Genomic DNA, 26,818 nt, shown 5'->3' with positions numbered 1-26,818 from the left:
CTCAGGCTTCTCATCCTAGTCCCTGTCTCTTTCCCAGCCAGTTCTAGACTTCCCCAAGAGGCTTGCTGAGTCCCAGTCCCCTACCCACTTCCAGTTTCTTTCCCCTCCTACACCTAGTCCCAATCTCTCCCACTCTACACAGCTCCTTGTCTGATCTCAGTATTCCTCCCACACATTTCTCCCACCCTCCACTCTGGTTCAGGTTCCTTGCCCTACCAGTTCCAATCTCCTCTCCTTCTTAGCTTCCCAGCCCAGCCTCCTCTCCCATCTCCTCTCCCAGAGCTGCAGGAAAGCTGACAGGTGTGGAGTCGCCCACGGTTCAGAGACAGCACTTAGGGGAAGATCTATTAATAGGGATTTGCTACATTCTAATAAAGAGGAGAGGACAGAAGTTGATAAACTACAGATAGAAGCTGAAGAGAAACAGGCTTGTTTATACTCTTGGTTGTATGTTTATGGAGAAATTCTTGGTCATAAAATTGTCTATACTAGGATAAAAGGTATATTTATCCTAGTGTGGCTATGCCCCATAAAGGCTAGATACCATTTTTTTTAAATGGGACTCAGACTCTGCTGTAATCCGACCCTGTTAAGAAGTAGATCCATATATTGGAGTTTCTATTTGACTGCCCAAGGGTATCTGGCATAAAAAAAGGAAAACAAACTGCAACAGCCTATGGTTTTTATTTGTCTAAGTTGATGTTACACTAAATAATGCTATCATGGTCATGATGCAATGTTGCTGCAACACACTTGCACTTCACACAGTGAAACTACTTTAGGAGAATGTTATGCTTGTGACAGAAGAGATCAAGAAAATACACACAGTGAAAGGAGAAACAGTCTAGGGGCCTGATCCAGTTCTACTGAAGTCACTGGAAAAGCTTTCATTGACTTCAGTGGGCTTTGGCTCAAGCCCCCCTACATTTCTAGGCTAAACATAGCTATGCCACACTGAAAAGGGGTTCAGAAAAAAAAAAAAAAAATCAGCCCTGAATGTTAGTGTGGGGGAAGATCATCTTTCATTATTAATGAAAATGAAAGCAATGGTCTTCTGAGCAATGGTATTTCCCCCCAAAAAATGTCAGTTTTCTTCAAAAGGACAAAATTCATTCCACCAAATCTAAAAACCACCTTGAACCTTTAAGAAAGCAAAATGTATTAATCAAATCTAAGTTCATCTGGAGTGAGATAATTCTCCAAAACTGTCCTAAGATATTATTTGATTAATTTCTTATTATACATGTACTCTGAAGCACCACATCCCTGCATAGTCACAGAAAACGTGTGTAACATGCACATTTCTCTTTAGTTCCTGGTCCACTACAGGATAATAACCTACTACTGTAACCAGTTATAAAAGATATTGTTTTAGCTAGAGGGCCTGTGCCATGGTGCTGAAAGTCTTACGCTCTTCCCCTACTGATGACCCCATTTGGGGGTGGATGCCCATTACACATGCAATATAGCTTTATGCGGCATATTGCATGATATTTAATAGCACAATGCTCAAAGTCTAATTCACTAGATGTGAATGTCTAATTCACTCACTATTTCACTGCCCCCCCCCCCAAGAAGCCAGAATTAAAAGGACCATTGTGTATGTTACATTAATCAGGATTTTAATGGCTTTCCAGGATGTTACATACTTGCCAATTATCTCTATTTTTGATCAAAATATTGATAATTATCCCTCCCTTATAAACTTCTTCCACTCCAACGTAATTAAAAAGATTTAGAAGGTTCCATTCATTTTCTCCTCAGTGTTTCTGTATATAAAGTTCAAATGCCAGCAGATCAGCTTTAATAACAGACACAATTCTACCGCATTCAAGTGGGAGTAAGACCAACAGAAGCTGTCTTCCTGTGTTATACTTAGTCCATCAAATATCCCTGAGATACGAATGTGGCACAGATTCTTTCCAATATCTCAACTATGGTCAAAATGCTCTCAGTAAGTGTTCCAGCTCATTTAAAGACTTTTTTCCTGTAGATAAAATAGTGTATTTACAAAATTATTTTGTGAATAGACAAATTTCACCTCCATGGGAAAAGTTGGTAAATATGTTTTAACTGTAAAATATCAGACACTGGCTGTTTTCTGTCTTGGTAGAAGCTGAGTCCAGTGAGAAGTTCTACATCTCTGACCCGGGCTGTATGAAACCTCATTCGCTCTTCAACCCATAAAAAGTCATGTTTGTGTCTCTGTTGGGGTAGGGAAACGAGAGGAAAAATTAGGGATATTCTGAAGAATTCTGTTTCAAGTTTACACATACAATATGCTAGTGGAAAGCTGTTTTGTAGAAGTTAAGGCAACAATTTTCACAAAACATAACCAAGAAGTTGAAGAGATCAGTGGATGTTAAGCATTTACAAATATAACTAAACATAGCACCTGATCTTGTTTTTAACAATTTCATAGATTCCAAGGCCAGAAGGGACCATTGTGATCATCTGGTCTGACCTCCTGAATAACTAAGGCCATAGGACCTCCCCAAAGTAATTCCTAGAGCAGATCTTTTAGAAGAACATCCAATCTTGATTTAAAAGTTGTCAATCACAGAGAATCCACCAGTTAAAAATGTATGCCTTATTTCCAGTCTGTATTTGTCTAGCTTCAACTTCCAGCCATTGGATCATGCTATAACCTTTCTCAGCCAGATTAAAGAGCCCGTTATCAATATTAAAAATAAAGTTAAAATTGGCTGTCTTATATAAAAGGGCAATATTAATTTAGCAAAGTGATCCTGTAAACTCAAAATGCAACTGATTTTAACCTACTGAGTTATAAAATGTGGAATCCAGTGGCAGGGAGGTAATCATATCAACAGCAATGGATTTGTGTGTCAACTATTGTGATTTGGTGTTGATACTACAGCTGTCTCTGTTAAGTGTCATAATAAGATTCTCTCACTTTATGTGTTTCAAACCCACCAGACTCTAACCCAACCACTCTTTACAGTTCAACAGAGCAAAGCACACAACATAGCTACTTTCACACGTAAATGGATATACCACACTTCTATGTAAATTAAAACTGTTTAATCTCACTCTAGGACACCATGATAAAATACTTCAAAAGACTTTACAGCCATTAACTAATTCCCCACTGCTCTGTCTGCAGTGCGAGCCAGGCCTGGCTTCAGATATATACATGGAGCTGAACAAAGGTTACTTACTGCATCAGCTTTCACTGTTGTCTGGCCTGTGAGGTACAATGAAAGATAAGGCATCTAAAGCCCCTTCACACTGCAAGGGGGTCTGGGAAATATTTTTACAGCTTGTCAGCACAATGAAGTAGTGAGTTGGAACCAGAACTTCTGGGTCACGGGTTAATCTGAAATGCAAAGAGGTGGCGTTTTAGATCTACTTCCTCTAAAACTATCAAATTAAAGTAGCGCAAAGGACACATGGCACAATGACACCTGGTGTACTTTAGCAAACGGTTTTATTAACCTCCTTGGCCCAAAGAGAAACCTTCAGAAGCTTAGCACTAGAATATGCCAGTAGAATACTTTGAGCTTTTGAGGGGCATTCTAGATTGCTGTCACACAAGCAGAGTTTGGCTGGCTTGATGGTCTGAAGAGTAGGTCTAGTGATGGTCTCAAAAAAGGGAAAACCATGATTCATCATAAAAATAGGCGAGAATCTAAAGTAGATTACTGGCAGAGTTCAGAGCTCTGACTCAGTTAAAGGAACGCCCAGCTCATCTGTTGTTTTGAACCAATCTTGCCAACTATAAGAAAATAGCAAATCTTTACAGAGAAGTCTATCAATAGAACTTAGCCCGTTACTCTGAATCAGGAAGGAATCAGACTACCAAGGGACGATGGGCTCCTTCCATTGCTCCTGTTTCCTCCAGTACTTGGAAGCAGCCTCGTGGAGTTTTAGGTATAACCCCATTCTTACAGCTGCCACAGTTCCCAGGTGGACCTAACGTACAGGGTTTGTGATTCCATACTTCTGGGGTGTTTTTTTTCTTTTTACCTTCTCTTTTGCTGGGCTATTAGCTCCAAACACATCACTTTAAAGCTATGTGACTGGCTACACATTAGCTGATGTATCCTGCCAGGAGCCCCTCTTGGGAGATAATTTTTTTGGCAACTAGTGTCATAGTTATTATGAAAATGATAAAAAAAAAAAAGGAAAGAAAAAAAATCAGCATTAAGAAAGGAGAAAATTCCCACCTCTTCACTTTTTCTGGAGTATCGTACAGCCCATTGGAGTCATAATCGAACACAGGGGCCACTGACTACATTGACACCATTTCTTGCCAGAGTGTATTTTGGCAGCAGGACATCATAGAAATAGTTCCATAACACTGGAATACAATATGGTAGTGGAAAATGTTATGTCGAGGGAGAATTTTTGAAAATAATTGCACTGTGTATTTATCAGTATACAGACAGCTATGATGAAGACAGAAGAAGAGAGATGTTTATTGTTAGTCTCCAAGGTTCTCCTCATGCCTCTGAGAGACTGATGTCCCAGTTAAGAGTGAGCCACCTTGTGTTCCCCATGTGAAATATAACTGTATTAGGCTGATGCAGACCTGCTTAGCAGGGGGCGTAGTTCTGTACCTAGTTTCTCAGATACCAACTCAATCCCTGTGTCCTACATGCACTCATGCATGTCTAGCTTGCACATCCCTTCTCTGCTAGATGTGAGATTGTTGCCCTTATTACTACAGCAGACCAGATTTCAGATAAGAAACCTCAGGTACAAGACCATCTTTGAGCCTAGAAAGGCACATCCTAAACTGGGAACTGGTGTTGATTATTTAACTGCATCTGAGTCCATTAAAGACACTCTGCCCAAAATACATGCAGGTGAAATTCAGACAGGAGGAAAAATAAGCAACAAAACATTGTAAAATGTCAAATTAAGAAATGAGTTTCTGGGCCTTTGTTTATATAGGACCAGAGACTGGGAACCCCAAAATCATTGTGGTGAGGCAGTTATTCACATGAGCAATTCTACTGACTTTCCGTAAACTACTCCAATGAGTAACTCCTTGTCTATGTAAGCAAGGAGTTCAGTCTGGCCCAATTGTTACCAATTATCTTGGCTGGGACTTAATTTACAGAGGCAGCTGAGCCAGGGAACTTTTGCAATGATTTGGAAACAAGCAAATCAGCAATGTTTTTGCATGTAAATAGATGTACATAATTACCTTTAAACTCATGATACATTGGCACAATGTTGCTGTTAAATAGTGCTTCATAGGAACTCTTTGTGTCTTTTCTTAGATCTAAAGAAATGAATGATGAATTATTCATTACTTTTGTAGGGTCACTTGGAAAGCCATGAGATGCCAGCTACATGGAGGTTAAATAGATCAACTTAAAAACGTTACTGTGGGTCTGACCTATTTTCAAAAGAGTAAATGCACTTGAGCCTGATTCTGCTCTCACTGAAGTCAGTGGGAGGTCTGTTCATTCTCTTAAAATGGGTGTTAGATCAGGTGCATAGAGAATGAAGCAATCTAGGCAGCAGCTCCAGTAAGTGCAGTTGTCAAATATAAAGTGGACACATTCCTGAAAATATAAAAAATCTGTGCACACTTTTAGATTTCACTGGTCACCTCTGGATCACTGCATGAGTTTTAGGGGACTGCTACCAACTCATTCTGCCTGCAGAATAGATGAAAAAAAGTAGAAGGGACCCAGCGCTATCTAACCCTAGAAGACTCCTGCCCTAGCACCCAAAAACTTAGTGTGGATGCTCAAATAATCAAAAGAAATAATACCAAATAATAACCAATAATACCTGATTCTCCACTGCCCAGCACCTTGTGTAGCCATTTACATCTGTGCAAAGTAGGGGTAAAAATGCTACTGGAGCAGAATAGCAGTGTTTCACATTCACTTTGCACAGGTATAAATAGCTACACAAAGTGTTAGAGAATCAGGCCCCAAAATATTTAAGTGCAAAACAATTAATTATTTTACTGAAGACCTGATGTGGTATAATACTGTATTTCAGCTATAAATGAGTTCCATCCTAGTTGATTGAAGGAAGTTTCCCACTGAAGCTACACCCCAGTATTTGACATGAGCGTTCTTGTCCACAAAACATGTGGGCTTTTTGAAACAGTAACAACCACTTATGAAGAAAGGTTGAAATTTGAACTACTTGTATTTTCCCAGTTCACAAGACTTGATTCAGAGTTCATAAACTCTTTCCCCCCTTCCTGTGTGAGGTGCCATGTTAGAAAACTTGACTACCTCGCAAACCTCCAGAGGGACGGTGGAAATAATTCCAATGCTGTTTAAAGGGATGAAGAATGTTCTGACGCAAGGTTTTTCCATCTAGTGAACCAATATACTGTAACTAAGAGGGCAGGGCCTAGCCAGTTATACTTTTCACAGCTGGTGAAAATCCTGGCCTCACTAAAGTCAATGGCAAAAATTTCCATTGACTTTAGTGGAGCCATGATTTCACCCAGTATTGGTCTAGCTGTAAAATTTTTGCAAGAGTGATTTTCCTCCTTTGCTTTATTCAAGACACCCTGAATTGTCTTTGGTGACAGAGGGAGTAAGAACACTTTGGGCATCCTGCCAACCACCAAAGTAAAGTTTGGAGATTCCTACTTCTTGCATGTTAGCATAAATTGCAGATTGAAATGGACTACACTGCAAATGGTTTAGGAGTAGCAACCTGACGCCTTCAGTTAATTCCCTGGATCGTTTTATTACAAAGGGTGCCCCCTTCCACTATTGCATGAACAAAACAAAGGGATGACAGAAACTCAGACAAGTTGTGTGAAGAAGACAGTGAATTTACTTGGAGGGAAAAGGAATCCGTAGTTCAGTTGATGGTGACTTTTGTAAAAATGAACAAGTCTTGCTAGGAACTAGAAGGGATACGAATGTCCACAATTAAACAGTTGGACACGTTTTCCACAGAGGCAGTCCAGTTATCCTATGAACAGAACAGAATAATAATTTGCTGTACAAACAGCTGAGTCACCGTTATGGTTCACTTTAATACTTGGGTTTACAAAACCCTAAAAATTATCTGCAATTGCTCTTAGTTGTGTGAGGAGACTAAGTTTCAGAAGGATTAAATGTTCTTGCTTCCTTATTTCGATGAGGCAAAAATTGCTTCATGAGTATCTTATAAATAAAACAACCAAACTTAGGCATTCCATGTGCTATGGGAAGAAATTCCTTTATCAAAAAGAAAACCTAGATGTGCACGTTAGAGGTGCCCTGAGAGCCTTCGGGAGGTGTTGTGGCGGTGAAGTGATTTAGCAGTCCTGGATTTTATTTTTGTGAAGTATTTGTTTGCCTGTAGCTTTATTCTTAAGTATAGTTTTGTATGATGGGTTATTTAAAAAAACAAACAACTAAAAACAACATTTATTGAAAATCCTGCAATTTCGCCAAGTAATCAGACTGAACAACATTCTCTGCTGATCCTAAAGTGTTTTTAATCTAAGGCCACTCTAAGAATACTTTATTTCAATAGAATATTTATTTCTATATCCTCATGTGTGTTTCACTCTATTTTACTTTAAAGATACTTGCCCTGGAATCATGTGAATATTGATTATAATTTCAGTGATGAGTATTTAGAAGGTGACATCGGGGATCAGTGTATTTGGCAACAAGTTATTGCTAGCCTCTTCCAATATTTAAGAACCAAATCCAATTCTTGTCATCAGTTACTGTCAATATCTCAAGTCAAACATAGGTTTATTGGGCTCAATGCAGAGGTAACGGGTGAAATTTAATGGCCTGTTTTATAGTGGAGGTCAGACTAGGTGATCTAATGGCCCCTTCTAGCCTTTTAGTCTCTGAATATGAACCAGGTGGCATACAGGATAGAAGGTGGGTATTTTTGATTTTTAAATATTCTCAGAAACAAAATTGGACAATTCTGAAAAGCCTGGGCTAGTTGCACCCACAAGATTTCCCAAGCAGACCTCCCCTGTTCTGCATGGAAAGCATGTTCATGTATGAATAGCGAACACTGGTTTGTCCAGCCTTCACTTCACCTCCATTTCTCCCTTCCTCAGACTACATAGATAGGCTTCCTGCCTTGAGAAAGGGGAAGGCACAGGTCAAGGACCTGCCTGGTTTCTCATCATACACTAGCCCACACAGAAACTACATAGGATGCCCTTTAGAAAAGGGCCCCCCTCGTACTATGAAACCATTCTTAACGTGGGGGTTCCAGATGCAGCCACTACCATGGAGGCTTATGGCCCAGACTGCAAAGGAGTGGGCCTATCCAGAGACCCAAAGCCAGAGTGGATTCACAGGGCCTCTCCACCAATGGCTTTTGCCTACTGGAGATTTGCCACAGTTCCTGGGATCCTGCTGGTTTCTGGAGGCAGAACTGGAGCTCACTTCAGGGAAGGAAGAGAGCCACAATCCATCCACTGTATGTCTTTTTTCCCTCCCTACATTCCCTCTTCCTGTGGGTGTTTTCATGGGACAGATGCTATGGGACAGCTATTATGTGAATTTTGGGGCAACACATATCAAAAGCAGAGCTGCTTCCAGCCCTGAAATTCCAGTTTACAAAAAACAACAAAAAAAAAACAACCTCTGACCAAAAAGAGTACCAGTAGGAAGAACAAAGCATTACAGAAGCCAGCAAATACTTACGTATTTGCTAACAGTGTAGGCACTCCACAAAGTCATATTGAGATCCTGGCTGTATCATTCACATACTGGTGATGGTAAAGGAGGTAATATGTGCTTCTCTTCTGTAGAACCCCTGGGTCCTCCCATAAGGCAAACTGTATTTCTCGATCTTCTTTACTTAGAGCAGAAACAGGGTTTATTCACAAGTTCTATACACTTTGCATATTTGTTGAGGATTTTCTGCAGTGCACCCTCATATTTCTTGTGATGGCAAGAACTTGCCACAATTTCCAGCTACCACACAGAAAAATTATGATTAAGACAAGAGTAAGAGAAAGGTACTAGCCTGCAGAGCACCTCCATGATCATGCAACAGATTGGTAAATAACCAGTATCAGATATTTAAATATATAGTAGAATTAAACTCAAAGAGGAAGTAATGCATTTTGCCAGTACAGAGTAATCATTTAAAACTAGAGATGGTTCTAAATTTCCCAAAAATCTGGGTGGGTGTTTCAGTTCAAGTGTTCTTCTGGAACCCACCACTCTAGTGCTTAGGGAGAGACCATGACTAGTTGATAGGTTTGGGACAGACTTCAGTTTTACTGAAGCAATGCCAACTTAAATAGTAAGTCCTATAATTGACTTTGATTTCAATGTATTTCTTTGAAGTCCTTTAATTAATCAATGACTTAGTGAAATGTTGGTTAGTCCTTCATAAGGGTGTGCACTTAGTTCCACAATGAATTACTGTCATAGCCAGAGACTGTGCCTTACACCCCTTTTTCTACCAACTGACCTGAAAAAGCAGGGAAAAAAAAAATGCCATTACAATAGAATTACACTATTGGAATGCAACTACATGACAGTGTAATTACAGTCACTCTAATAAAAAGTGTGCCTAATTTCTCCATACAATGCAGAATAATTCAGGACAGGGAACATTTTAATGTTTTGCACCACTGTAATTGTGTGTGGCTCCTTTCCCTGTGTGGCTATGAACTATTCTTTTCTTTGAATCCAGAAGGGATTTAATCATTTGCTTTCTGCACAATATCCCCACCCCCTCAAAAGTATTACAGGATAGTCACTGGTTTTTCTTTTTAAATCTGTAGTGACTCCTTTCACTTTGTGCCGTAGAATCCCAGAGTTATGAACACCTCGGGATTGGAGGTTATTTGCAACTCTGAAATGTTCGTAACTCAGAACAAAACATTATGGTTGTTCTTTTAAAAGTTTACAACTGAACACTGACTTAATACAGCCTTTGAACCTTTAGTATGCAGAAGAAAAATGCTGCTTTTAACAATCTTAATTTAAATGAAACAAGCACAGAAAAGGTTTCCTTACCTTTTTAATTATTTTTTTTAAAACTTTCCCTTTATTTTTTTAGTAGTTACATTTAACATAGTACTATACTGTATTTGCCTTCTCTTTGGTCTCTGCTCTGTGTACTTCTGATTCCAAATGAGAGGTTGAACCTGTCAGTTTGTAATTCTGGTGTTCGTAACTCTGAGGTTCTACTGTATTTGGTAAGTGTAGTCACTATAAATTTTAATATCAAGATCTGAATTACTGGAGTAGTGTTATCTAAACTGTTAAACAGTGCAGAACGATCCTGCTTCCACTGAAGACAATGACATTAACCTCATTGGATGCAGGACCAGGCCCTTAGACTTACATCTTTACAAAGTGAGTTAATTGGAATTATGGGCCTGATCCTACAGTCTTTACTTAGGCCCTGATTCAGCAAGGTACTTAAGTATGTGCTTAACTTTAAGCAAGTCAGTAGTCCCACTAACTTCAATGGGACTACCCACTGAGTATCTTGCTGAATTGGGGAACTCAAAGCAAAATTCCCAGGATCAGGCCTAAAAAGTTACTAAGTGGATCTCATTTTATTGATCATCTGCATGGGTAGCTACAAAGTACAGAAAGCAAAATTTTAAGATGTTCTGGGGTATGTTTTTAAAGTATCTGCTGTTATTGTTGAGTAGACTCATGAAAAACTCTTATCCCACTGCCTACACCACATCAGTCTACACATACCTGCCAAAGCATCAGGTTATTCATGAGTGGACAAAAAATATGTCTAATCCTGCCTTCAATGGGGACATAACCTTACAGATATTAATGGGAGTTCCTCATGGGTACAGAATTTATTTTCATGAGAGGTGGTGATGTCACCTCTGTCTTGAATACAAACACAGAAGAAGGTCCATACCAACTTATTGATCTTTCTGACATTCTAATCAACCTGAATCCATTTTTGATATTATTAATGCCAGCAGATACAGTTCACAATGACCATTAGTTAGGTTTTAGTTATGATGACTTTAGTCACTGGCTATTGGTCAAAGGCTCATTTAAGAGGAAAAGAAACAGCTTCAGTGTGGTCATAACAGAATACATTCTATTACAAATCACAGTGATGCAGATATACTGTTGACCATGTAAATAAACCTATTTTATTCTTATGACTAATACTCTAGACTGTCTAAAGTAAAGATCTTCTATGTTTCATCATATATGCAGGCTTCAAGGCATTAACATTTGTGGGGTTTTCCTAGCTAATTTTTCCTCATTAAATTCTTATGTATCCGATGTTGTAAAATTCAAAACCTACTATAAGAGAATTCAGTATATCTAGATAATCAAGAAATAGATGGCATATATGCCATATCAGTTCTGTATTTAACAGAGCAACCATGAGGTAATGGCCCAAACATAGACTACATTTCTATAAAAATATACTGCATAGTAATAGAATTTTAAAGAATGGCAGTTATACAAGATAGAGGGATCTATTTGTAAAGATGAATAGTTCAGGTGAATACCGGTAAAAGATGAGATTCTTTGTTCAGCCCAGGTACTTGAGTAGGACTCAGGATACATCTAGGCATTGGTCAAACTTTTTTTAAAGTAAAACCTTTTATTTTATTTAAAAACAAAACAAAAACACCATTTTCTCCTATAAAATAAAATGCTTACCTTCTGATGCAGTGTGATTTAACTGTTGCTGAAAATCCCTTATGGGCAAGCCCTATAAAACAAAAACACAGGGATGCTACTATTTGTTATATAGAGCACAATTCCCTGCCAACAGTTCTCAACAATAAATATACAAAGCGCTTTGTTAACAAATTCAAGCCCTCTGTTCCACAAGCCTTCCACACAGGAACTCCAGTGAAGTCAACTGGAGGGCTGCCCATTGACAGTGTGCATGATCAAGGTTTAAAATTAAGAAAATAAAGTCTTCAATTTATGTACAACTATAGTCCACTGGAGAGGAAAATTCCCATATGATAAAGTCAAGAAGGCAAGAGTTCAATGCTTCTCTGTCAAACCTTGCCTTCCAATGGCAGCATTTGGTCCTACGTGAAAAGATAGATCAGGCCCTCTATACCTATTGCTCATTAAAATCAACAGAAATCTTTCCATTGATGTCAATGGGCACTCTATCAGGCCTATAGATTGCAAAATTATGAATGTAGTGATCACACTCAGGAGTATACAGTTTCAGACACAAATACAAAACAAATTATTTTGGCTCAGCAGTTTATCCATCTGAATTACTTACTGCCAAATCACATGAGCAAACCAATGTCCAATGAAGAGAGTGGTTTTCAGGAGTGGATAAACAGAAGGATGACTTTTCTTCCTCTGGATGTCTTGGAACTTAAACAGGATTCTTTAAAAGGTGGTTTAGGCTTCCATGAGTTCCATTGTTGTAGGCTGGTGTTATACCAAAGCAAATCTACAAACAGTTCAAACTGAACATTAAGGGGGATTGAAAAAAAATACATGGCAGTTTGGCTGTGACTATACTCATGTGGGTGCCATGACTGCAGCATTGCCTGTTTCTGTTTTAGTATTCCTTACAGTCAAACTAAGTCAGGTGGCAGATTAATGTAGCTGCTTTCACAGCCAGCTTACCACTTGTGACTGTCACTTGTAGTGAAGGAGGGAGACACCATTTCTCATCCACCTGCCTCCTGATAGTGCAGAGGGACGGGACAACACTCCCCTAGCAAAAAACCAAACACACACTTGTACCTTGTGGGAGTTGAACTTGTAGCTTCCAAATCTGAAATAGTGGCTAGAACTCTAATAATTGGTGCACAAAGTTGGTGGCTATTGAGCACCCAGTTTTGAGGGGAACTCCTGATCAATTGTTATCTTCTGAAAGTTGAGATGCTGGCATGGGTACCTGTTGAAGGCACTAGGGCCTACAGCTGAACTGGCTCCTCTGAGCTGCCAGTACAGACCTCCACTCTTGCCTCTCCCCATAAGAAGTGATAGCTCAAGGGAGAAGCTTGCCTGTGGAGATTAACTGGTGACTAGTCTACTATATCCTTCATCAATGATAGTAGCAACAGTCCCAGAAGGAAGCAACAATGTATGTGCAAGTAAGAGAAAAAAGGGCACTGCTTCCTGCTGATGGCCCTGATCCACTAAAACATTTAGGCACCAGAGCTTTCCCACTGACTTCAGTATGCCTATTCACAGGCTTACGTGTTTTTGTGCATCAAGGCCTTTGGTAATAGAATCTCCCTTCAGGAGGACCTACTGCAAGGGTGAATTCCAGTGAAAAAAGGGGAAGGAGGAGTTTCCAGGGGAGGCTTTAGAGCAGACAAGCCAAATCCGTGTGTGTGTGGTGGGGGGGGGAGAAATGAAGAAATTGGGCTTGTTTTTGGCTTAATTGGCTTGTGAGTTGCTTGTTGGCTAGTTTTTGCTTGTAGCTTGTTGCTTTTTTTGGGGGGTGGGGGGTGCGGGAATCAACTCCTGGCAAGAGGGGCAAAGGGGGCAGAGAAGTCGGGGGTGCACAGCAGGGCCCACCCCAGTCCCAGACTGCACGCCAAGGGGATCTAGTCACAGAGTGATGCGGTTCTTAGGGATTGGCCTGTTTTTGGCCTTATTTTGAAATGGGATTAGCTTGATTTTTGACTTATTGTGAAAGTTGGGGTGCTTATTTACTGTGTGAAAGTTGGCAACTGTGCTTCAGAGGGTGGAAAGACAGGTGGAGACCCCCGGGGACACAGAGGGAACTAGCAGGTGGATAGAGAGATGTGGAGGATTATAGACAGACAATGGAAGACAGTGGTGAGCTAAGAAAACCAAGAACAGAGAAAAGTAAAAGGGAAGAAGAGACAACATAATATGAGGGGAGAGCAAAGGAGCCAACGAGGCATTCAGTTTTCAGAAAGAGATCTTAGGTTGATGTTGCTGTTGCAATAAATGGTAATGTTACAGGAAATAAAGTGACAAGGGTCCTGAATAAATTGTATGAGGATGTGCTGTCAGTGAGCACACAGGCACGCAAGGAAAGCAGGACACACATAAATCAAGTAATCTAGACAGGCTACCTTTTGGCAGGGGCAGGACAGATTAGTTTAATTCTTTTATGTCAAAAGTCAAATTGTTCCAAACAGAGAGTTCATATTAATCTTTTACTCTAGGGGTCTGATTTTTCTCAGGAATAAACATGGCTTCAAATTTATGAAATGCATTCGGCTCTAAGGGAGAAGCTTCATCAGAGATTTAAACACGTGTTTATTAAGATTTTTATTTTTATGCCCAAAAGGTTTTCACAGGCTTATGAGGTTAAAAAAAAAAAAAAAAGATTGCTTATTCTTACCACATATCAAATTATAGATTTCAATATTTTCAAATGGGTCAACTTGAGTCTTGAACTTGAATCCAGGTCCAAAGCCAATAAAGAGAGCCTACAGTTTAAACAAAACTCCAATTTACTTTTGTCTTTAAGGAACATTACAGTAAAAAAGTGTACATATTATTACATTAAAATGTAACTGGATAAAAGTGGTTTCAGTTTATCACCGCATCTTTGACGATAAACATATACAGTCTGCCACGGACTGAACTAGGTGCAGATTTCTCTTTTTTTTTTTTTAAAGGTAGATATATATTTTCACATGACAACATAGGGCTAATCATGGAAGAAATTTGAAGAGGTAGAAGAAGCATTTCCAGAAGATGGGAGAGGTGGACAGTTTGATTCACAGCTGGCTTTAAAAGTTATCTTCAGCAAATGTAAACCTTGTGATGTATGAAAGTCCTGCTCTCTTCCCTCCTTTTGAGCAAATTATTTCGGCTTCCATATGCTTACTTAAATAAAATCACTTAAAAGGAACTTAGTATAACGGTTGTCCCAACATGACTGGCATACGTCACCTGAACAGCTTATTTGCAAGACTTTAGTCTGAGGCACTCATTGGTTTTCCCTTTCTGGATGAAAACTGCACACCCAGTAGATCACACCTATTTTTCCAGAAGCGATATAATACTGTTTCCCTTCTATATCACCTTCCTTGGCAAGATCTAAAAGCTCTTTGCAAACAATGATCACAATCTCAGATTCAGTCACTTTCTCAAGGTCACACAAGCTTGGTGGCAGAACTGAGAAAAGACCCCAGGTGTAGCTTTCAGTCCTTTTGAATTAACCATAAAACAATCCTTCCTCTTGGGGGAAGGGAGGGTTGGAAAGGCTAATTGGCTAGATTAGGTGAATAATACAAATATGGGGTAAAGTCAATTACATGTGTTTAACTATGACTTTTAAGACTGTTTGATCTCAACAATACATAATTGTTGAAGGCATGTACAGGTTTCTGTAGTAAGAGTCAAATTTCCATTGTATTTACTAACTCCAGCTCTATAGAAGGAGCACAGAAATGAACAGAAATATTCATACATTCCAAGGCAGAAGGGACAATTGTGATCATCTAGTCTGACCTCCTGTATAACACTGGCCATAGAACTTCCTCAAGTAATTCCTAGAGCATAGCTTTTAGAAAAATAGCTGATCTTGATTTAAAAATTGTCTGTGATGGAGAATTCACCACAAACCCTGACACAATGTTCCAGTGGTTAATTACTTTCACCATTACATATTTACACCTTGTTTTCCATCTGAATTTGTCTAGCTTCAAGTTACAAATAAATATTTCAATTATTAAATATTTCTTTCCCATACTTATAAACTAAGAAGTCACCCATTAACCTTCTCTTCACTATAGGACATGTTTTCTAATCCTCTAATCATTCTCTGAACCCTCTCCAATTTATCATCAACATCCTTCTTGAACTGTAGGCACCAGAATTGAACACAGTATTCCAGCAGTGGTCACACCAGTGCCAAACATTGATGTAAAATAACCTGTCTATTTCTATTCAAGAGACCTGGTTATACATTCAAGAATTGCATTAGCTCTTTTGGCCACAACATCGGGAGCTCATGTTCAACTGATTATCTGCTACGATCCCCAAATCTTTTTCAGAGTCACTGCTCCCAGAATAGAGCCCCTATCATTTGAGAATGGTCTACATTCTTTGTACCTAGCTGTATTAAAATGTATATTGTTTGCTTGTGCCAAGTTTACACCAAGTAAACCAGATTGTTCTATATTAGTGACCTGTCCTCTTCATTATTTACCGTTCCCCTAATATTTGTGTCATCTGTAAACTTTATCCTTGATTAATTTTATTCTCAGCATCTTGATTTTGTGCTGAGTGCTCATATCTTTCATCGTTTTACCCTCCCCTTTTGTTATAAGTTTAATGCCCTCCTGACTACTCTAAGCTACCAGCTGACCTTCATGAGTCTTCACCAACTTGGCCCTCCAGCCAAGACACAAAGTCCAAATAATACCCCAGATGGGGTTCAAAGAGTCCAATAACTATATAGCATATTTGCCCTTGCTAGAGTCATCAGTCCTAGCTCTGGGCCCTTTATTTGGGCTCCCAAATAAGACCTGTCCCCTTCTTGGGGTTTATAACACTTCACCTATGGCTAGTAGGGGAATTCTATAAACTGCAACCACATACTGTACTATTTACTCTAATCCATAGTTGCTACTTCCCCAGGCCTCTTCCTACCAGGCCCTTTATCTCCATCCTTATCTCAGGGCCAACATCCACAGGTTTTCTAGCTCCATCCCCCTTCTTCACTCCTCTCATCCCAGCCAGGAACTGACCCGCTAAGGCCCTATAGATCCTTTTCTCTCAGTCTGCTGGGCTCATATTGGCTATGGATTCCAAGATGGCTGCTCCATTGAGGCCTCTCTAAGCAGGCAAAAACCACCCATCTTTGCTTCTCTTTTTCTCCCACCTCACTGCTTCCTGGGGCAGGGTATAGCAGAACAGCATGGCCTGCAGCCCAGGGCCCTGGTATACCCCGTCACAGGGTGTGTCCTGGATTAAACAAACATATGCATGAAAATCATCCTTTGCAAGCTGTGAATAAGGTGAATTAAGCTATCATAAGCGTTACCATCTTCTGAATCTTACCTGCATACTCATGAAGCGATTGTCTGAGCCATGGAATCCACCATTGCAATATTTGACTTCAGATGGTTTCCTATTTAAAAGAAGTCACAGGGTATGTAACCAATAATACTTACTTTACAAAATGTATTTATGTAAAAATATATTCAGTAGGTTTGTCTGCATATAAAAGGGGACATTAACTAAAGTGAAATCTATACCCCAGGGGCCTACAGAGTCTGTAAGCTCTGGAGGAGTAAAACCTTTAAATTTTGAAGAATAGAGGCTGCCATCTCCAGTTATAATCTCTGCAAGTCATGGGCAGCACCAGCCTCTTCCCAGTGGGTGGGCTGAGGTGGGCTACACAGAAGATAGGGGGTGGCTGTGCCCTCCCTTGCCATGAGGCCCCACCCCTCTCCTTAGTCTTGCCCCCTGCTCCTCCTCAGTTAAGTGCCAGCCCAGCCTCTTCCCCCGAGGCCCTGACCCAGTCGGAGGCTGGAAGCCAGAGCTGGGCAGCGTGGGGTGGCTGCTGCACTGGCTGGTGCCATGGTGCGGGCAGCCACGGAGCTCCCCCATCTACTCCTGCTGCTACTCAGGACCCTGGGGCTGCGGCTGCTCCTCAGCTCCCCACCACGCTTCGATGCTCGCAGCCTATGTGGGGGGACCTGCCTCTGGGGCCGGCAGAGTCTTCTGGGAGCAGTGACTGCAAGGGGTTGTGCCCAGGAGCGTGGCTGTAGCAGGTCAGTCCAGGCCACTGTGGGGAGTCCCAGATCCTCCACCTGTCCTGGGAAGCATTCCCTGGTGGGCGGGGACACATGCCAGCGGCTGCTCTCAGGCATCCTAGCACCCCGCCCGGGCTTACTTCTGTGCGGCTGCTGGCGGCTGCGCTGCCTTCAGAGGTGGGTGGCCAGAAAGTGGCAACTGCCGCTGGCCAGGTGCCCAGCTCTGAAGGCAGTTTTTGCTGCCAGCAGCAGCAGAGAAGTAAGTGTCATGGGTAAGTGTTGGTTTCATGATTTGATTCTGATTGTGTTCATGCAATAATTTGATCAGTTGTTTATCTCAATCTATATTCTTGTTGATTTATTGATTCCAATTATACTATTGTTAATTCCTTGATTAATTCCTGTGATCTCCATTGTAACCTCAGTTCAATTATTTTACTGTCTAGTGTTTTAGGGAATTTAGTAAAATTAGTTAGCTTTACATTTGCTTGTTTATTTTAAAAGTCGTAAAACATACACCAGACAGGTTCTCTCATCAAATGTCAACTTGTTATATATGGACCACTGTCCCACTCCTAAATTAAACCCTTATTACCACTACACAATATACACTACTATTCTGGCAATGGAAAATGTATAGGTCAGAAGAATCAATGCAATTTCTGACAGTGAAATAAGAAAAACAAGACATAATGGGGGATGGCTCAGGAAATTTCACCTCTCGGTCCCCAGCGAAGTTTCTGCCTGGGCTGCTAGGCTCTAGAAGTACAAGAGGGTTGTTCAATAGCTTGTGAGAAGTGAGTTGATTCACTGCAGTTCACAGGCGGACACTGATTCAGCAAAGCACTTATATGCTTAACTTTAAGCACATGCTTTGGGAATTAAGCAGGTACTTAAGTGCTTTCCAGAAATGGGTTCTTAATTGACAAGTGTCCACATCACAAAACCCACCAACACCTTAGGCATATTTAGCAAGGAGAAATTCATATAGACTAAGGTGATCCCACAAAGTCAGGGACAAGGGCAGTGTAGGAAAAAGCTTACTTTGTGCTACACCTATTCTGTGGATAAACGGAGACCTCAGACTCCAATGGCTGTCAATCTAGAACCATTCACTTGTTTTAATTTTTCTCCTCCAAAGCAAAAGAACAAGTCAAGAAACTCTTTACTGTACAATCAAGTACTGATGAATGGTAACTTACCGAGCGAGTTGCCACTGGGGGTCTAAGTAAAAATGTACTTGTTCAATTCGGTCATTGCTGACGTAGTGAAAACGCTTGGGTAAGAACTCTTTCATAAATGCTTTGAAATGCTGATCTGGGTCTATGCACTGAAATTTTTAAATTAAGATATACATTTAATAATGTGTGAAAAAACTAGTCATGACCATCATGCATAAATTCTTATGAACATCAGAAACTAAGTGCTTAATAGTGCTTTAACGACAAAGGGTCTTGTTCAACTCCTGTTAAAGTCAATGGGAGTCTTTCCATCACCCTCAAAGACCTATTGGATGGTGCATAAATATTAGTTACTTACATTTGAGAATCGGTCAATCTGTATTTTAACACTTATATTTAAGGGATGCGGTCAACTAATTTTTTTTAATTATCTAATTTTTTGCTCCTTTTTCTGATAAGGTTCTGACCACACTGGACTTAAGAACACTGGCTGGTATTAAGACCTTTATTAATTGAGGTCTCTCTTAGGTAAGAGACATCACATGAACAGGATGTCAAAGTCTAGTGGTGTTGAATTGTCCAGTTTGAGAATGCTGCAACACTATTATGGAAAATCATACACATACAAAGGTTTTAATATATTGGTCACCCATGGATATTTAATATTCTCACCCACCAACATTCCCTTTTCCTTTATGTAATCCCTACTTGGAGTTTGCCAGCTCCTGGAATACTAGACTGAGCCACTTAGGGGGTCCTACCCTACAATCTACAACAATAATAGCTACCAGAGCCCGCCGACACCATTTCCGACCATGCTTGGAGTCAGAGGTGGGAACAGAAGGGGCTAGAAAATCCTGATGAGACCAATAAGGAGGTTTCTGCATGGGGTGATCTGGACAGTGAGTCTGATGCAATGTCAGCTGAGAGAGGAGTTAAAAATAGAAAAGTCTAATGAATGACAAACAAAATTTAAGTCATGTATCAGCCAAAAGTGAGTCACTGAGGTCACAATCATAGAAATGTAGAGCTGGAAGGGAATTCAAAGGGTCATAAACTTTGGCCCCCTCCACTGAGGCAGACCCAAGTAAACCTAGATCCCTGACAGATGTTTCTCCAACCTGTTCTTAAAAGCCTCCAGGGTTTCACAACCTCCTTTGGAAGCTTATTCCAGTCCCTAACTATCCTTATATTTAGAAACCTTTCCCTAATATCTACCCAAAAATCACCTTTTGCTGCAGATTAAGCCCATTACTTTTTGTCCTACCTTCAGTGGACATGGAGAACAATGGATCCAGCATCCTCTTTAGAAGGGCCCTTAACATATTTGAAGACTGTTACCAGGTCCCCCTTCAGTTTTCTTTTCTCAAGACTAGACATGCCCAGTTTTTTTAACCTTCCTCATATGTCAGGTTTTGAAACCTTTTTATCATGTTTGTGCTCTCCTCTGGAATATCTTCAATTTGTCCACATCCTTTCCTGAAGTGTGGCACCAAGAATTAGACACAGTTACCCCAGCTGAGGCCTCACCATTGCTGAGTAGAGCAGGACCATTACATCCCATGTCTTACATACACCATTACCATTAATGCATCTCAGAATCATATTTTCCTTTTTCCTCAACCGCATAACATTGTTGACTATTATAACCCCCCAAATCCTTTTCAGCAGTACTACCACCTAGCCAGTTATTCCCTATTTTGTAGTTGTCCATTTGATTTTTTCTTCAAGTGTAATACTTCGCATTTGTCTTTAATGAATTTAATCTTGTTGATTTCAATTCTCTAATTTGTCAAGGTCATTCTGAAGTCTAATCCTACCCTCCAATTTGCTTGGACCCTTCCAGCTTGGTGTCATCCACTAATTTTATAAGAATTACTCTCCACTCCATTTTCCAAGTCATTAGTGAAAATATTGACGATTGAGTAGTACTGGACCTAGGACTGACCTCTGTGGCATCCCACTAGATATGCCCTCCCACTTTCATAGCAAACCACTGCTTCTCTTTGAGTACAGTTTTTCAACCAGCTGTGCACACACCTTATTGTAATTTAATCTAGACCACATTCCCTAGTTTTGCTTATGAGAATGTCAGGTGGGGACTGTATTCAAAAGCCTTACTGAAATCAAGACACATCATGGCTACTCTTTTCCCCCTACCCCACTAGACCCCCGTCAAAGAAGGAAATTAGGTAGGTTTGGCATGATTTGTTCCTGACAAATCCTGCTGGCTATTTCTTATAACCCTTATTACTATAACCCTTGTCCACTTTTCTCCTTGTTGTTTCTCTACCTGTCATTGTGTCATATCTAGACTTGGGTAGTAACCTGTTTGGGGCAGCGTCCTTCTCTTTTTATATGTTATGTAAGGAACCTAGCATACTGCTGCTGTAAAATAATAAATGTCAAAATGAATCAAGAAGCATGAGCGACATTAAAGACTACACTTACTGTAAGTTGTCTGGTAACGTGCTGGTAATCAACTGGAAGAGTCAGATGTAAAAATTAGTCACCTAAAGTTTAAACAAAAAGATGCAAAATAAAGGCGTCCAACTATGGAATGCTGATTCAATACCATATAAAGCAGTCATCTAGGTTAAAAATAAATTTCTAAATGTAATCAACTTGTTTTTCCTGCATGAAGACCAAGCAACCAATAGTAAAAACAATCAGTAAGAAAATCTTCAAGCTATACTTTTTAACTAGCCTTTTTAGGAGAGGTTTCCCTTCACATTTTCTTCTCTCCAGTCACTTTGGTTATTTACTTGTAATGTTCAGATATTTATAGTTTAAATGGTGTTGACAAAAATGGATGTTGCCAACTAGAATCCGACATTCCAGATTTTATTGCAATGTGCACATAACAAGCAGTAACTGTTTGTGCTAGTCTAATAACTTGGAGCTTTCTTGATGTAACTTAACCTTGGTACAGTGTTTATAAACATGTTTCTAATAAACTTCAAGGAAAAATCCCACCAAAAGAAACAAAATAAATTTATTCAGCAACCTTCCTTCATAGAGCTTAAGGCCAGAAGGGACTAAGTTATCTAGTTTGACCTCCTGTATATCACAGGTCATTAAATTTCTCCTAGTTACCCCTGTACTGAATCCAATAACCTGTGTTGGCTAAACCATATAGAGATTAAGGGCCCCAGCTACACATGTAAGTGAACCATGTTTTTAAATGCCTTTAAGAGCAGAAGATTTATGCTTCTAGGGCATAACAGTTTCCCCAACCCTTATGGTTCATTTCTCCGTAAATTTGTACTGAATCTGAGGAATATCAGTATATTCTATACATATTAATCCTCACTTAATTTTTAAAAAGTTTAGAAATAGATAATCAAGTAACACAAATTAGCAACTACATACAAGAGAAATACTCATCTGGAACGTTTTGGGGTCTTAAGCGAGCTGCAGGGCCAGGAATTATTGTGATATCTTGAACATTCTCCATATATGTGCTCAGATATGCTGTTTTACTACAGCTAGCTGTTTCCATGCCTGCAAAATGGAAAAAAATGTTATTTTTAAAAGAGGTAGTACAAATCTGCAGTACTCCTGATAACAGGATGTATAGCTGTTTTGTACAAAGGGGAAATGTAGCTTTCCTGGTTAAATTATCACCAAGCACAATATAATCTGAACAGCAGAAAGGAACTGTAAACTCATACTGTACATAAACATCTACCCTTTCAGCAGCCCAGTAACACTCCCTCATGACAGTTCTCACAAGAAAATGGAAATAGATTTTCACCACTGAAGGAGAAAAATAGAGGATACTGTGGGAGCTGACTGGTAGAGTGGATAAACTTTTCACTTCTGGGCTGTGGTCAGAAATCTAAGTTTAATACACGCAGCCCTGCAGTAAATGACAGGTCAAAGGAAGCTAGTGGAAAATAACAGGTCATGGCTTGTGGCTTTCAGCTCATTTGTGCAGTGTGTATACGCACACCACAGTGACTACTTAACAAAACAGGATATTATAATAAATAAAAACTAATTATAGTCTTAAAAATTGAATCTATTGCTTTGAAGTCACTTAAGGTGGAATGGGGGGAAGAGAGAGCTGGGTGCAGCATGTGAAAGAAATGAACTATCATTCCCCCCACCAACACTACAAATTAACAATAAAAGGACTGATTCTCAGGTACAATGCGGACCCTTTACACCGCTCTGGCACTGTAAAATGTAATTATATTAAGGCCCACTTACACCAGAGAGCTGTAAAGGGGCTGCGGTTGTAAATAAGAATCAGCTCCAGAATATTCTTCTATACAAAAGCTGACATCTGACTTTAAGCATGTCTACTATGAAAACAAACTGCCACCACGGCTTCAATGGGTGAGGGAACTTGAGGAGGCCAGTGGTGAAAATGGACAGTCCCAGCAGGGAGAGAGGGAAACGCTTGCTGAAGGACACCAAGTAGCTTCTCCACATATTTGTCTCTTGCAGCCATTGGCCAGCTGGGAAGGTTGGGGTGCTGATTGGCCAGCATTCCCTAGCTTGCAGGATTTAACCTGGAGTGGGGACCATGTGGACCCTCTTTTGGCTCCATTCCATCAGCCCCAGCCTACTCTCCTTAAACTAGGAATGGGAACCCAGACTTACAGAGTCTGTGGGTCCAACTTATTGACCATTCAGGGTCAGGAAGGAATCTTCTCTCCCTTGGGCCAGTTGGCAGAGGACCAGGGAATTTTTCACCTTCCTAGAGGCACCTTCAAACCACAGTGGGTTAGGTAGGAATGTGATTAATACATAACTGAGGTACTTGGGTTGAGTTGTTAATTCATCACAATTTGTGGCAGGTTTTCCAGTGCAGTTAAGAGGATAAAATGAATGGTTCCCAGAGGTAAAAATAAATAAATTTAAAAAATGGCATTTTGGTGATGGGCCTTGGGCTCATGGGAATCGAGTGAGACCTTGCGGCCTCTGTGGGCCAAGGTCAGACTTAGTGGCCTTCACACCTTTGGTCCGTGCTCTTCTGCATCCTCTGTTCCTCTTGCAGCAGGGGGGTGCTAAGACTGATTCCTGGGGGTAGGCTGAGGAGAGCCTACCCCACACTGAGTTTCTATTGGTAATGAGCCCTGTAACCCCCAAACTGGAACCAATTAAATATCTGGTATAGAAGAGTGTGGGTAATGGCAGGTACTGTCCCTTCCCTGTGCTAAAGGTTAATAAAAGTTGCAGCCTGCCACTTAATTCCATGCATGTGTCTGTCCTCATTTTGCCACTGTTTACATATCAATTTACCATGATCAGAAAGAAGAATAATGTTTAGGCATTTGTGCAAGTTCATTTGTTTGAGGACCATCCATCAGCATCCCAACTATGTTGTCCACTCTCTGTAGTGCAAGAATGACCTGCAGAATAGAAATGTGGTGATGTAAAATAGATGTTAAGCATTTAGAAACTAATTCATATATCTGTATTTGATGAATGTAAAATGTAAGACACAGTATGGCCCATATTCAAATAAAAGACCTCTTCCTGCAGACTCTATTCACATAAGTATTCCCAGGGGTTTCAGTTGAACTATTCATGTGAATAAGAATTGCATGGTCAGACCCAAGTTTTCCCTTCAGGTTAAGTATGAGCTATTTGTTTAAAAGGAGAAATTCTTACAAAAAGATAGTCCAATCAGTTTCCTCTTCACATATATTATATACTTCTGTCATTTGGGTCATTTTAACTGGGAACATAGGAATGGACTAGTGACTTGGGGTCTAAATTTTCAACCAATGATTAAATTTTAAACCAAAAGAAATGCCATCCCATAGCTTCAATTCTTCACCCTTTTTCATGTTTAGTACTTAGTGACAGTGGACTCCGTGGGACTACTTGCAAGAATAATTTAGATGCATAAGTAATCAATACAAGCAATTAATATTTATAATAAGCTAGTTACATTTGATGGGACTACTTGCATAAGTAATTCTACTCAGTGTGAGTAAGGGTTGCAGAATCATGCTCTTACAGAGCTAGTCAGATGTCTTTACAGTGGATTCTATTCTTCAAAGTGTTTCTGACATACGTAACCTACATTTTATTTACTAACCAAAGATAAGAATAACTGAATTTTATATTACCTAAGAAGAGGGGAAGGGGAGGAGGGAGACACAGACACCACTGTCAAGCTCTCATTGGCAGTTAATCAACTAAAGAACTACATTGATCTTTCAGTATTATCACAGAAACAGTGTTCAGTTTGTGAAAGCGCTCCACAAGAGAAATTGAACGCTTCTTGCTGTTGACAGCTCCAGTGAAATTTGGAAAAGTCAGTTATAGATGCCAAAACTTTTCCTGAGTTCAAGATAGTAGCATTCTCTAATATTCCCAAATCACTGAATAGTTTTTTTCCCCTTCCATGTCTTCCTGTTTTTGTAAGTGCATTTACTGAAGGATGTAACATTGACCCGTGGTGGAAAATGAAGGCTTCTCTTTATTTACAGCATAGACAGTGGTAGTATCTGCTTCCCCTATGCCAGTGGTTCTCAACCAGAGGTCCAGGGCCCGTTGCAGGCTGTGAGCATGCTTCAGAGGGTCCGCCAAGCAGGGCCAGCATTAAACTCGCTGGGGCCCAGGGCAGAAAGTCAAAGCCCCACTGCATGGAGTTGAAGCCCAGGGCCCTGAGCTCCACCACCCAGGGCGGAAGCCAAAGCTTGAGCAATGTAGCTTTGTGGTGGACCCTGTGGCATGGTCCCACAGGCAGTTGCCCTGCTTGGTACCCCCTAGTGCCAACTTTGGCTTTTATACGCAGAAAAACAGTTGTTGTGGCACAGGTGGAGACATGGAGTTTCTACAGCATGTTGGGGGCGGGGCCTCAGAAAGAAATAGGTTGAGAACCCCAGCCCTATGCCAAAGTATGACATGAAAGGAGATATGATTCATATCCACCTAACTGTGGTCTGAGACAGCCAGCAACCATGCCAATTACAACGTGAATAGCCATCCACAGAAGTGGACTGGGATTAGAGCTGGTTAAAAGGTTTCATTCACCCCACCTCTTCCGACCCACCTTTTTTAAGTGAAAAGTTTTTTTTCCCCCCCTCAACTGATAATGTTCATGAAAACAATTTTTTCTTTCCAAAAATTTCTAGTATTTTGTGTCAAAAGGGAGAACTAGTGTATGATGAGTGGGGGGAAGGGGAGAGGGAGACTAAATATACACCATTTACAACCTCATCTGCATTTGCAATTTTAAATTATAATTAAAGTTAGTACCTAATTTGTTAGCATTGAAAACAGCACATTTATTAAATGCCCTTTTACTAGGTATGTTAGGTCATGTTCACCCTCCCACAAAGTCGTTGTTCTAATAAATACTGCAGATGAGTGCTCCAGTTTATGGCTGTTAAATTAACATGCTTTACAAAGCTTCATCACTAACTCAGTACATAGTTTGAAAACAAAACAAAACAAAAAACCACCTACTTACTCCACTGCTGACTGGTCCAAAGTTATGGCCTGAGGAATCTGGTTCTTCTAAATACAGAGTGTAAAAGTGTGGTCTATATCAAACAGCACCAAAAATGTAATATTTTACATACACATTGAAAAACAGTCTGGAAAAAATTATAATTCAACAATGGATATCAAGTAATAGAAACAACTGTGCATCACTTAGTGAGGAAACATTTTGAAAGAAGAGAAAGGTATAGACAATTTGCTTAGAAACAGGCTTGAAACAACTAATTTGTTGATCACAAATGATCCGGGAAAAGGTGGTAAAATTGGCCAACAATACAAAATTACTCAAGATAGTTAAGTCCAAAGTAGACTGCCGAGAGTTACAGAGGGATCTCAAAACTGGGTGACTGGGCAACAAAATGGCAGATGAAATTCAGTGTTGATAAATGCAAATTAATGCACATGGGAAAACATAATCCCAATTATTTATACAAAAATGATGGGATCTAAATTTGCTGTTACCACACGAGAAAGATCTTGGAGTCATCGTAGACAGATCTCTGAAAACATCCGCACTGTGCAGTGGCAGTCCAAACAGTTAACAGAATGTTCGGAACCATTA

At 40.1% G+C, this 26,818-nt stretch overlaps 1 protein-coding gene across 1 annotated transcript in view; it reads right to left on the bottom strand.

The window, feature by feature from the left end:
- Nucleotides 1-668: 668 nt before the first annotated feature.
- ENPP1 (ectonucleotide pyrophosphatase/phosphodiesterase 1) overlaps nt 669-26,818 on the bottom strand; it is a 76,014-nt gene continuing 49,864 nt past the window's right edge. Inside the window, 21 exon segments of the mRNA XM_037894812.2 lie at nt 669-2,205; nt 3,180-3,337; nt 4,188-4,243; nt 4,245-4,321; nt 5,174-5,251; nt 6,787-6,850; nt 6,853-6,924; nt 8,619-8,674; nt 8,677-8,734; nt 8,737-8,774; nt 11,589-11,640; nt 12,178-12,345; nt 12,347-12,354; nt 14,236-14,323; nt 16,908-16,977; nt 18,808-18,935; nt 21,238-21,269; nt 22,159-22,290; nt 24,040-24,094; nt 24,096-24,149; nt 26,225-26,297. Of these exon segments, the coding sequence (XP_037750740.1) occupies nt 3,184-3,337; nt 4,188-4,243; nt 4,245-4,321; nt 5,174-5,251; nt 6,787-6,850; nt 6,853-6,924; nt 8,619-8,674; nt 8,677-8,734; nt 8,737-8,774; nt 11,589-11,640; nt 12,178-12,345; nt 12,347-12,354; nt 14,236-14,323; nt 16,908-16,977; nt 18,808-18,935; nt 21,238-21,269; nt 22,159-22,290; nt 24,040-24,094; nt 24,096-24,149; nt 26,225-26,297 (1,513 nt within the window). The 3' untranslated portion in view covers nt 669-2,205; nt 3,180-3,183.

The sequence above is a fragment of the Chelonia mydas genome, chromosome 3, assembly GCF_015237465.2.
Source record: "Chelonia mydas isolate rCheMyd1 chromosome 3, rCheMyd1.pri.v2, whole genome shotgun sequence".
NCBI lineage: Eukaryota > Metazoa > Chordata > Testudines > Cheloniidae > Chelonia > Chelonia mydas.
The sequence above is the reverse complement of the archived record's forward strand: the minus strand, read 5'-3'. Positions and strand labels throughout refer to the sequence as shown.